Source organism: Macaca fascicularis, chromosome 16 (genome assembly GCF_037993035.2).
Source record: "Macaca fascicularis isolate 582-1 chromosome 16, T2T-MFA8v1.1".
Taxonomy (NCBI): domain Eukaryota; kingdom Metazoa; phylum Chordata; class Mammalia; order Primates; family Cercopithecidae; genus Macaca; species Macaca fascicularis.
The window spans coordinates 6619309-6632729 of record NC_088390.1 but is presented as its reverse complement, the minus strand read 5'-3'; the positions used below and the strand labels follow the sequence as shown (position 1 = coordinate 6632729).

The window sequence follows — 13421 nt, the reverse complement described above, 5'->3', positions numbered from 1 at the left end:
GTGAGTGGTTTTTTTTTTCTCTTCTTCAGTAATCAAAGCATTTAAAGGTTAAAAAACCCAATTGTGTAAGACGCCTTGAGTAGTGGGTGGCTGGGTCCTAATGGAAGCCATGTAGCCTGGGGCTTTTCATAGACCTCCTTAAGAAACCTTCCTCAGAGCAAGTTCATTATTTCTTAACACTGATTCCGCATTGGTTTCTTTGTAACATAGAAATTCACCTCTGCATTTAAAATGGGCGTTTTCCCATGGCCCTGCTAGCCAACCCCATCGTGCCTAAGAGATGTCCATGTAACTTGCTCTCAGGTTCTTGGCCACTAGGACGGCTCTAAAGTGGACACCAGCTGTTCTTTATATGCAGTGATTTTATGACCCTCCTTTTCTAGACCAAAAAATCTCAGCAGTAAGTGAAAAGCCCCCGTCTCCTCATCTAATCAGAATCACGAAGACAGTGGAGCGCAAGGATCCAGCCGTGAACATCATGTTAGAAAGGCCCTGTAATGGCAAGTAAGTGGCAGAGACACTTTTGATTTCATTCTAGTTGGTCACCTTTGATGTTACTAGATTTTGAATTCCTGCAGTTCCCATAAGACAGAGAGAAATTCTTCCTTTGAGCAAGATCTTGCCAAAGTCCAGGGTGGCTGAGTAAATAGCATGTTTACAAGATGGGCATTGAATGTGTTGCATCTTGAGGAGCTTTTCCATGTTCAGTAACATTTAGCTGTTTTTTAATGTGGAAAGCATCACATCAGTACATGTAGGTTGTAGCAATATTCACTGCACGATTTGCTTTAAGAATGCTGTTGTCAAAGGGATGGGTATTCCCACTGTGTTGAGGGTTGGTTCATTGAAAAGGGGGAGCAATATATGGTGTTAGGATGTTGAGTTTTGTTCATTGTGAGAAAGAGAAATCAAGATGAGCCTTTGGCTATCAAACCATGAGGGTAAATTAACAGTTTAGCCTTGCTTACAGATGATCTTGAATGCTTTCATCACTTTTATTTGTTCTCAGTTCTCTGGATGAAAGTGTGGGAACAGAGGAGGGATCAGAGAAAAGAGAGGCCCCCCTTCTCTCCCTTGCAGAAGATTCTCAACAGAAAGAAGGCCGAGCTCCCCTCTTTGTCCCACCCGGTATGCGGCACAGCATCGGCGACTACTGCAGTCGTTTTGAGCAGTACCTTCGGATCGTATCTCATGAGGCTGTAGGCTCCTTCAACCCGTGGCTGATAGCTGAAAGGTCAGTGAAATGTTACGGTCTTCTGTTTAGGAACCAAGTGCGAAATTGTTGACTTAGAAAAGGCTGGAGAAAGGATTAGTCAAGGTCTTATTCCATGCTTTGGGGCCCTGGAGTTGCAGTGGTTGTTCTTGGGCTGGGAGACAGGCTTTCTATTTTCAGACACAGGGAACCGTAAAACAGCATGGGTGGTGCCATCCACAGGGGTGCTCTGCAGCCTCCTTTTCCTAGGCAGAGGGTCCCAGTCAGCCCGGGCTGTCATCACAGAATACCATCGACTGCGTGACTTAAACAAGAACGTATTTCTCACAGTCCTGGAGGCTGGGGTGTCTTAAGATCAAGGTGCTGGCAGATCGAGTGTCTGTTGAGGGCCCTCTTCCTGGCTTGCAGATGGCCGTCTTCTTGCCGTGTCCTCACGTGACAGAGAAAGGGAACTCTGGTCTCTTCTTCTCAGAAGGGCACTGATCCCATTGAGGGACCTCCACCCTCATGACTTCATCTAAACCTAATTATCTCCCAAAGGCCCCACCACAGATACTACCACATTGGGGGTTAGGGCTTCAACATACGAATGTGGAGGAAACACGGACATTCAGCCCCCAGCAATAGAAGTATAATACTCAGGAGTCAGTCAGAGCTGATTTCCTGTTGCTGTTAATGCTGATGTTGTCCCATCAGAGAACACAAAATATTCCTGGGCAGGAAACAGCCATGACTGTGGAATCTTCTTGGTGGGGACAAATTTGCTTTTATCAGTAGCAGGCCTCTGATTTTGCAATATTTTCTTTAACCCTTCTCCTTTCATTATGTGGGTAACATAGTTTTGTGGAGTCACAAAACAAGATCCTGTAGCTACTAAATTTTGAAGAATGGGTAGCCCTTTTTTTATGTACAAATAATTAAAAGATATGTGTAAATCTATTCTCTTTAAATAGGGCCCACATTTAAATTCTTCACAAGTTATCACCTTGTTACAAACATGCAAGATATTTTTCATCACTGAGCTAAGTAGTATACTATGATTACATTTATATAGTAGAATAGTAGTATACTATGATTACATTTCTTTTTATTTGCTAGTTATTTTATATGTTTGTTAACTCTACCTACACAGTAGCCAGCCTCTCAATAATATAATTTTTGTCTGGATCAAAAGTATCAGTTAATCTCTGTGACTCAGCCCCACCCTTACTTTTTCTCCTGAGACCCCTTTTCCTCCTACCCGAGTCCGGGTGGCTGCTCTCCAGATCTACTGGATGGCTTTCATCCTGGGGCTTCCCTTCCTCATCACCCTTCATGTTCGGTTACATCTCCCTGTAATAGATGCCCTGTTTTCTGATGCCCTTGTCTTCTGCTTTCTTGGTTTACTCTCTTATTTTGATGGAGCATATCCTGCTTTGTGTATTGGAGGAAATTTCTTGAAACTTACAAGTGTGAAAGTGTCTGCCTTTGTACTTGATTGATGACTTGGCTGAATTTAAAATTACTGGTTTATTTTTTCCAAAGAATATACCTTCCTTCTTTTGTGGAGGTGGAGAAGGGATTGTCACTTAGCTGCCAGAATAGGGGTGGAGTGTGTCAGTCCAACTGCTTGTTCTGCAAATTTTCAGCCAGTCTCCTCATTTTCTACCCCATACTGCACTCTGCCTTCATGATTCTCAGCACTCTCACTTCCTGAGCCTTCATGATATTTTATAGGGCAAACCGGCTTGTTTTTGCCTGGCATCCCTCCCACCCCCCGCTTACAGACTCTTAGGTTTCAGCTCCCTCCATGCTGCTAAATCAGTTATGATTCTTCTATGTGCTTTTATCTTCTGAAAGTCTTGGACATTTCACATCCACTTGTGTCTCTTTTTGTAGATGTATGTATCTGTGTATCTATTTTCTTGTATTTAAGTGGGATTTTGGGTGGGATCAGGGATAATCACTCGTGTTTAAGCCCTCAGGTTGACCCTGAAGTCCTGAGACTTCTCTTTGGTATATATCATAGTACCCTTCAAAGTATATAAGATGCTTTGTTCTGGTAGAGACACACATTTGTCTTCACATGTATTCTTAAGGATTATCTGGGAGAAGAGAAGAAGTAAACTCGACTTGCTTCCTTTTGTTAACACATGCTCCTGTAGCATATGTACTCATTTTCTTGTAACCTGTCCGACTTGCTTAGGCTAACCGGGATATTGGGAAATCCAAAAGCAAGCCAAGGAAGATAGACTGTTCCTGGTGTGTTCTTACCACCTGATCAAATGATACATTTTGTTCACAGTTGTTAGGTAAATGTAGGGAAAATCTCTCAGCCTGTAAGGAATAACAGGTTAAAATGTAGAGGACAGAGCTATTAAAATATGCCTGGATTTTTACAGTATTTTCCTCTGCTGTTCTTTGACCCCAAGTGACAGTGCATGTGAACAGTCTAGCTCTGTTTGGTTTTTATCTCTTCTTTTTTTATTATTTTATTTTATTTTATTTTAGATGGAGTCTCACTCTATCACCCAGGCTGGAGTGCAGTGGTACAATCTTGGCTCACTGCAACCTCCACCTCCTGGGTTCAAGCAATTCTCCTGCCTCAGCCTCCCGAGTAGCTAGGATTACAGGTGCTGGCTACCACATCTGGCTAATTTTTGTGTTTTTAGTAAAGACAAGGTTTCACCATGTTGCCCATGCTGGTCTCGAATTCCTGACCTCAGGTGATCCACCCACCTCAGCCTCTCAAAGTGCTGGGATTACAGGCATGAGCCTCTATCTCTTCTTTTTTAGTTTATGGTTTGAATATTCCAAAGATGAGAGTTATGTTGATCAGATCTTTAAAAAGCATCCAAAGACAGTTGACTTCATCTAAAGGCTCTTGGGTAAGGAGAAAGTTGAGTTTTTTCCTTTCTTTTAATGTCTTTATTCCTCATTATACCTGAAGAAATGCACTTCCAGCGATTAGCATGAGCAGGTGATATAAACTGAATGCAAATAAAAGAGTGATGCGGAAGGAAAGGCTTAAGGTGACAGTGCTTTTATTAAAAGCAAATTCTTAAGAATTCCTGGCTTGAAAAACAATCAAGTGAATTCTGGTTGAAAAGGACAAATGAATGTATGTATTTCTCTTTACTTCCTATATCTCTATCCCACTATATGTCATTACAAGAATGAATAAAAGACATGAAACCATCAATGACAGCAAACAAGAAATACCAATAAGAATTTGGAAGCCATAAAGTAGTTAGACAAATGGTGACTGACTTAGCAGGCTAGAGAAAGCTAAGTGCCTAATGAGGAGGAAGGCAAGAACCAAGTTTTTCTGTAAAGAACATTGGTTGAGACTCAGGAATTAGAAGCATCAGATGCTTGTGAATGCATGTATGTAGGTGTATTGGGCCATTCTTGCATTGCTGTAAATACCTGAGACTGGGTAATTTATAATGAAAAGAGGTTTCATTAGCTCACAGTTCTGCAGGCTTTACAGGAAGCATGGTGTTGGCATATGATTGGCTTCTCGGGACACCTCAGGAAACGTACAGTCATGGCAGAAGACGAAGTGGGGAACAGGCACATCACATAGCAAAAGAAGGAGCAAGCAAGGGGTGGGGGAGAATGCCATACACTTTTAAATGACCAGGTCTCATGAGAACCCACTATCATGAAGAAGCACCAAACCATGAGGGGTCTTCTCCCATGATCCAAACACTTCCCACCTTGCCCCACCTCCAGCACTGGGGATTACAGTTCATCATAAGATTTGAGCGGGAACAAATTATACAAACTGTATCAACAGGTGAGCCAGGAAATAGGAGGCTTGCTTGACATTCTTGTTCTTGAAAATGAGCAGACAGCTGAGATGACCAGACATTTGATAAAAGATACGTAGGCTATTATAACAGATAAGCACTCTGAGGAAGCAAAGCAGACAATACAGTGAGAAGAATAAAACATTAAAAACAGGCTAGAATTAATATTCTCAGAGAGGTAAGTGAAACTGTTATATCATGAAACAAGAACAGGATACTATAAAAAAGGAACTTTCAGGGAATGAAAAGAAAGTTCTTAGAAATTAAAAACATGATGGCTCAAGTAAACTCACTAGAAGGATCCAAAGAAAAAAGTCAAATGTTTCAAGTGGTAGAATAAAAAGACAAGAAACTAGGTAGTAGAGAAGAAATATTTTTAAAATTAGAAGCCTGTTCTAGGAGATTCAACATCTAAATCACTGGAGTTCCAGAATGTGAGAAAAGCGAAAAAGGAGCAATGGGAAATTATCACAGAAATGCTATAAGAAAATTTCCCAGAAGGCTGTCTTTAGATTGAAAGGGTTCATCAGTTGTCCTCTTGTGAGTGAGTGAAGGAATAAATGAATACAACAGAACAGAACACACCATGGCACATCATTATGAAAAGGAAATTTGAGCATCTCAATATAAGGAAAAGAAAGATGGCAAAAGATTCCAGAGGGTAAAAACTGTACACATTCAAATAATCAGAAATGAGAATGGCATATTGTTTTTAGTAGCAACACCAGAAGCTAGAAGATTTTAGAGCCTACTTCCAAAATTTAACTTAGAATTATGTGCTCAGATAAATTATCAATTAAAGATAAGGGCAGATAGAACAGAAACATTTTTAGGGCTGGGTATGGTGGCTCACATCTAATCCCAGAACTTTGAGAGGCTAGGCGGGAGGATTGCTTGAGCCCAGGAATTTGATACCAGCCCAAGCAACATAGTGAAATTTCATCTCTACAAAAAATAGAAAATTAGCTGAGCATGATGCTACATGCCTGTAGTCCCAGTTACTCAGGAGGCTGAGGTGGGAAGATTGCTTGAGCCCAGGAGGTCAAGGCTGCAGTGAGCTGAGATGGCACCACTGCACTCCAGCCTGAGTGACAGAGGGAGACCACATCTCTAAAAAAACCAAAAACACATTTTCAGGTGGGCAAAGTGTTTAAAAATTTAGTTCCCATGCTACTGGAAGATCTAAATTACCAATGCAAGATGTACATTAAGAAAGAGGAAGACTTGGGTTTTAGTAAACTTAGACTTCACAGTGGAACTTCCAGAAGAATGGCAAAAGCCTTTCCCGGATAAGATTTTTCAGTGAGCATAGAAAAGAACTAATCCAGATTAGAGTAGTGGGACAGAATACTCCAGCAGGGATGGTTCCACAAGGGGAAAAGCAGAACGGGGAAGATTAAAAAAGGAAGAAGAAAAACAGATACTTTACCTATAATGTGTTGGAATGTAGTGGAAGTACCCTTGTATTTCTCTCGCAGTTTAGGTATAAATTAGTGATAGGAATATAGAAAGTGAAGCAAATATAAAAACGAGGTAATCACTTCTGCTCCTAGTGATGACGCACTTGGTAATCTGGACCACCTCTCCCACTGAGGATAACTTTTAATAGAAAAGCTGTATTAAAAATAAAACCTATATTCTTGAAGGCATCAAGAAGTTAACTAGGTAATGAAGAATAACTGGGCCAGGGTCCTGGAGAAGACAGAGCCCTGGGGAGGTTAGCCCTTTGTTGAGCACTGGGTAGCCAGTTTGGAGGGAGATGAGCAGCACTTCTGACAGCCTTTTCAGAACAGAGGACAGAGGCTGGAATCAGAGGACAGAGGTTGGAATTCACGGGTTGCCAAAGTGGGGTAATTGTCCTAGTGAACTTTCCTCACTTTTAATTGGGCCCCCAAAAGATTGCACTCTGGAAGTACAGGTGACCTGGATATAAATAGGCCTTCTCAGGGACTCCACTCAGCATCAAATTATCTCAGACTGGATTGAGGTGATTCTAGATTGTTACTGCCCCACAGGTACCACACATTAGAAAACATGAATTTTCTCTGGAGGAAAATAACATCATCTTAGGAATCAAGTTATTTCTACGATTGTCAAATACGCGTATATGGTGAAAAATAACCAGACAACAGAAAGACAAGACAATAACAAGAACAGACCTACAGCAGATACAAATATTAGAGCTATCAGACACAGACATTAAAATAACTGTGCCTAGTGCATTCACAGACATTAAAATAACTGTGCCTAGTGCATTCACAGAAATAAAAGACACAAATTAGAACTTCAGCATAGAACTGGGAACTAAACAAAATCCAAATGGACATTCTAGAATGAAAGATAAAGTTTCTGAAATGAGGAATTCATTGGTTGGGCTCAATAGCAAATTAGACACAACAGAAGAAAAAATTAGAGACTTGGAGCATAGGACAGAAGAAAATATCCAGAGTGATTCCCGGAGACACACAAAAAAAGATGAAAAGTGAAGAAGAGAGGGAAAGGGACATAGAGGAGGTAAGAAGGTCTAACATGTTGTTGGAATCTCAGGACAGGAGAGAGAGAAAATGAGTCAGAAACAACATCCCAAGAGATAATGGCCGTCAATTCCCCAGAGTAGCAAAAGACATCAAGTCATAGATTTAAGAAGCTCCAAAAACCCCAAACAAGAAAAATAAAAAGAAATCCATACATAATAATTACTGAAAGATCTCAGACAGAGAAAATCTTAAAATCAGCTGGAGGAAGAAAAATCAAGACAAGCAAAAACAGTGGAAACTGGAAGACCTGGCATATCTTTTAAAATTCCAAATGAAAAGAACCACCAGTCTGGAGTTCTAAGCCCAGTGAAAGATACATCAAGAGGCAAGGTGAGAAAAGAGTTTCCTAACAAAGCTGAATTACCAGTAGACCTTGACTGTAGGAAATATTAAGAGTATTTTGGGGGCAGAAAGAAAACAGTCACAGATGGAAGATCAGAAATATAGGAAGGCATGAATTTTAAAAATAGGTAAATAGGTGGGTTAAAGTGAATATTGGCTGTATGAAACAATACTGATGTTTTATGGATGCGCGTGTATGTGTACTCACACATTTAAAATATACAGTAACAATAGCATGTAAGAATGTAAGGAAGGGGATAAATTTCATATTCTGAGGTTCTTGCATTGTATGGGAAAAAGGGTAAGAATGTCAATTAATGTTAGACGTCAAGTCATAGATACTTGTAATCCAGGGTGGCCACTTAAAGAATCATAAAAGTGTGTGTAATGTCCAAGTCAGTAGAGAAGAACAAATGTAGTTTAAAAATTACAAAATCTAAAGGAAACCAAGAAAGAAGAGAGAACAAAGAGCCAAATGTAGAAAATACCTATTATTTTAGAAGCATAAATTCAAATATATCAGAATAACATTAAAGGCAAAAGGACCTTACATGCCAATTAAAAGACAAAGGATTGTCAGATTAGCCAAAAAAACCAAAAACAACCGGGTGGGAATGGGGTAGAAGGGATAGGAGATGGGGAGTGAAACTTATCTGCATTTACCATTTTTGTGTAACTCTGACTTTTGAAACCATGTTAATGTTTCTTATACATCCCCTTTAATCAACAGGGATGGGAAGGGGGCCTTAAGTCGAATACAAACAGAAACATGAACCTAACTGTATTTCAAATAAATAATATAATCACACTAATGGAGTGAAGCCTAAATAACTTTTGAACACAGTATATTGACTCTATACCTCTGGCTAAAGACAAAAAGAACTATAAACACATAACTGGATTCTAGTTTGTAGGTTTCTTTTACACAGTGGCATGGGTTAACAGTTCTAAAACTACTTTATATTTTAGGATTGGTCCAATAAGTAAGTACATTGTGAATAATGGGAGCAAGGTTTCTAGGGGAAGGTTGGGATGAATATATGGTTTTTTACAGATGTAGAAATAGATACAGGATGTTTCTTAGTTTGTCTGCTGAGAAGGCCCAGAAGCAGAGGTGCCAGTAGCAATGAGCACACCTGGTACCCACATCTTGGTTTCTAAATACCATTCTCCATGAAGAGGTACCCGGGCTTCTTGGAAGAATGGCTGATTACAAGACTGGGGCTGGAAAAATGTAAGATAAGCCTCAGACATACTGTGCTAGAAAGGAAGTGCTCAAAGGATGGGGACATGTCAAGAGTTCACAGGAGTTCACAAGAGCGCCTAGTGGCCAAATCCAGGACATTTTCAAGCATCAAAATAAGTAATAATAGTAATGGATTACAAACTATACAATAAAATAAGACCAAACGATAAGGCCAAACTGATAGGAATGAATACATAAGTAAAGGAGAAGGGAAAGCTTTCATTACAGTAGAATGCCAGCTATTAAATGGAGAAGGAATGATGGAAGTAGAAAATCCGTGTTTAGCAACCCTGTAGTAATTGATTTAGGCGAGTTTGATGAGAAACAGGAGTTTATGTAGTCTCAAAGTATCTCCCTCCACTATACCATTAATTACAAAGGGAAAAACAGTAACTTTACAAGGGAGAAACCTGGCAGACATCACCATAACTCAGTAATGCAAAATTCACTGTCATCATTAATGAATATCAAATAGATACCATGGTGCACTCAAAGGACACACTGTCCTTCCGGGGCATCCCTTTCAAAAACGTATGGCCTGAATCTGATCTTAAGGAAAAAAACCAAATTGAGGGACATTCTCCCCGCCCCCACCCCACCCCCACCCCCAAAAAAAGGCCTTTACTCTTTAAAAAATGTTAAGGTCATGAGAGGCAAAGAAAGACTGAAGAACTATTTCAGATTACCGTAGACTGAAGAGCTATGACAACAAAATGCGACATGGAATCCCGGACTGGAATCTTGGACTAGAAAAAATTTTCTTTCGAAGGACATTATTTGAATGGTTGGCAAAATTTGAATAAGGCCTGTAGATAGATAGGCCTGTAGAATAGATAATAGTTTCGTATCAATGTTAATTTTATAATTGGTATAATTGTACCATAGTTATTTAAGAGAATGTCCTTGTTTGTAGGGCTACTTGGGAGATACGAAACCTGCACCGTTCAGAAAATAAAGGGGTGTGTGTGTGTGTGTGTGTGTGTGTGTGTGTGTGTGTACAGGGAGCACCCGTGCAGAGTCCCCTAGTATCCTGCCCTGTCTCCTACAAGAAGGCACACCCCTTTCCTCCGTCGGCCAGTCAGGCAGCTGTTAGAGGTGGGGCTAGGTTGCAGCTGGTTCATTTCTGGTCGCCTCTGGTTTCTTTTTTTTTTTTTTTTTTTTTTTTTTTTGAGACGGAGTCTTGCTCTGTCGCCCAAGCTGGAGTGCAGTGGCGCGATCCTGGCTCACTGCAAGCTCCGCCTCCTGGGTTCACGCCATTCTCCTGCCCCAGCCTCCCGAGTAGCTGGGACTACAGGCGCCCGCCACTGCGCCCGGCTCATTTTTTTTGTATTTTTAGTAGAGACGGGGTTTCACCGTGGTCTCGATCTCCTGACCTTGTGATCCGCCCGCCTCGGCCTCCCAAAGTGCTGGGATTACAGGCGTGAGCCACCGCGCCCGGCCTGCCTCTGGTTTCAAACACATTGAGGATGAAGTCCATCCTGTGTATGTTTTAGGCCCATCCCTCTAGCAGGATTTTGGGATCTAAGCACCATCGCATCCTTCTGTCTAGGAGAGCAGGGCCTCTTACCTTGTTTTTCTTCTTCAAAAGTATCTTGGCCGGGCATGGTGGCTCACGCCTGTAATCCCAGCACTTTGGGAGGCTGAGGTGGGCAGATCACGAGGCCAGGAGATCGAGACCATCCTGGCTAACATGGTGAAACCCCGTCTCTACTAAAAAAATACAAAAAATTAGCTGGGCGTGGTGGTGGGCGCCTGTAGTCCCAGCTACCTGGGAGGCTGAGGCGGAAGAATGGCGTGAACCTGGGAGGCGGAGGTCGCAGTGAGCCGAGATCCGGCCACCGCACTCCAGCCTGGGCGACAGAGCGAGACTCTGTCTCAAAAAAAAAAATCTTGGCTGTTCTTGGCCTTCTGAATTTCCATTTAGATTTCAGAATTGACTTGTTAATTTCCACAGCTGAGTAAAAGAATGACTCCCATACATGGCTGTATATACCTTTACTGTATTTTATTTTATTTTATATATTTTGAGACGGAATCTTGCTCTGTTGTCCAGGCTGGAGTGCAGTGGCGTGATCTCTGCTCACTGTAACCTCCACTTGCCAGGTTCAAGTGATTCTTCTGCCTCAGCCTCCTGAGTAACTGGGTTTACAGGTGTGCACGCCACCATGCCTGGCTAATTGTATGTATTTTTAGTAGAGACAGGGTTTCACCATGTTGGCCAGGCTGGTCTCAAACTCCTGACCTCAGGTGATCCACCCGCCTCGGCCTCCCAAAGTGCTGGGATAACAGGCGTGAGCCACTGCGCCTGGCCTTGTGCATACCTTTGGTTGTGTTGTTTGTCTTCCAGCTTTTCAGAAGAGCTGGTAGATGAAGCTCTGGGTGCCGTGGCTGCTGAACTTCAGGATATGTGTGAAGATTATGCAGAAGCTGTGTTCACCTCAGAATTCTTAGAGGCTGCTACATAAAGGCTCTCCGAGGCGAGGCCCTTTGTCTCACACTGGAGAAGGGATGGCACTACCCTTTGTTTTGGCCCACAGGAAATTTTCATCCTCAGCTGTGCATCCAGGCCCAGAAGGTGCTGCCCACGGAAAGGAAGGCAGTGCCAGGGAGGTCATCCTCACTTTGCATTTTCTTTTGTTATGGCAATGGTTCTAGAAATGTATGATGCAATGTATTATACTTACCGGTGCCCAGGAAACACGACTTGATTATGGCAATATTTTCAGAATGTGTACTTTTCCTATTGAAATATGATGTTCATTCCTCTGGCTCAGTTTGGTGATGAAAATGTTTTGAAAGATAATCGATACGTATATTTCACACACGGATTCAGGTTGCTTTTGAACCCTTGGTGGCATTGATGCCAACACAAGTGCAGCTACTAGCTGGTCCCATCGCCGGGCCCCTGTTTTGCATCTTTGGCGATTTCCTGTCAGGACCTTTGGCCCTACTAGGCTACAGACTCAGGGAGAGCACAGTTTGGCTATGCTGCCAAACCTCTGCTCTGCTGCAGCTTATTACAAACAGGAGCCCCCCACCCCCACGCCCACCCCCGGTTGTCAGTGCACAATAATAAACACACATTTCTTCAATGTTCCATTCCTAGGTGATTTTCACATTTTTAGTTCCTCAGCATAGTTTATTGCTGTGTTTGACACAATCTGGTATAAAAAACTTTCTCTGGATTCAGAGGAAGTTTGAGGAATCAGGAGAGGCCCAGGCCTTCTCTGTGCCTGGCTGAAGGTACAGAGCTCGCCGTGTCTCCAATGAGGTCAGAAGTGTCTCTATTTCATACCACAAAGGAACTCTGAGTGGGAGTAGAGAACAGACGGGTGGCGCAGAGACCTCTGCGTCTCCCCAGAGAAAGGAAGAAACTTAAGAACCGTCGTGGCCTGGTCCTCCAACATCTTACAGATCATGTTTTCCAAGAGAAAAGCCTGTGTTTTCAGAAACTCTGCATTCAGAAAAAGAAACACAATGTGCATAAGAATCAGGCCACTGCCTGGGAAGACTTCCTCTCAATTCCTAGCCTGAGGCTCAGTGAAGGAAACGTGCAGAAAGAATGCCGGAGACGCCCCCAGGGAATAAGGGAACTCTTTATAACCCCTCCAGTGCTGTCATCTGGGATTTTTCTCTGAAGTACGAGAATTTCAGGTGATTTAAGCTGCTTGATCACACTTATTTGTGCAAAATTGATTTTCATTTAATGTTAATGTTTTCCTGCTTAATTTTATATAACTTCAGAATGTAAAGAGCTTCAAGGTAAATTACAAGGTCTTTCAACTGGGGAGTTAAATGTGTACACTTGAATTAATAGGAGCACCTGTCATTGCTAGTATAAAGTAATTTGTGTGGCAGTTTGTACTGTGCTGATTTTTAAAAATAAACCCAATATTTTAAAGTATGTGCCTGTCTATTTGAAATAATTTACATCTCCCTTTTTTCCCACAGGCAAAGTGAAATGTGATTTACAGAAACCATTGAGAATACTTTTATATGTGATATGAGTATAGTGGATTATTTGCCACCCCTTCCCACCGAGAAAAAAAAACAAATGACAATGAAAGCTAACATTTATTGGGCACCTGCTAAAGCGTTGCTCTCCAGGCCCGCCATGTAGTGACTTACTTCATCCTCACCTCATCTCTGTGAGGTGGACAGCATCATTGTTCCCATCGTATAGATGAATAAAGCGAGGCACAGGAGGAGATAATTTGACCAAACAAACTTTGAGTTCACCTGAGCACCTTTCCTTATCTTCCTGCCTTTCCCTATCCCCACTCAACGTG

The 13421-nt window shown here is 41.9% G+C and overlaps 1 protein-coding gene across 26 annotated transcripts in view; it reads left to right on the top strand.

Moving 5' to 3' along the window:
* The window catches only part of KIAA0753 (KIAA0753 ortholog), a 64525-nt gene extending 51489 nt beyond the window's left edge, over window positions 1-13036 (top strand). For 25 of the 26 annotated variants that reach the window (XR_012425182.1, XM_074018403.1, XM_074018401.1 and 22 more), the window contains 3 exons: window positions 384-504; window positions 1010-1234; window positions 11480-13036. Coding sequence is in view for 25 of the 26 variants with exons in the window: in XM_074018403.1 (XP_073874504.1) it covers window positions 384-504; window positions 1010-1234; window positions 11480-11597 (464 nt within the window). In the remaining variant the exon portion in view is untranslated. The remainder of the gene's footprint in view (window positions 1-383; window positions 505-1009; window positions 1235-11479) is intronic. The other variant, XM_065532636.2, reaches the window with a different exon arrangement.
* Window positions 13037-13421: the final 385 nt, after the last annotated feature.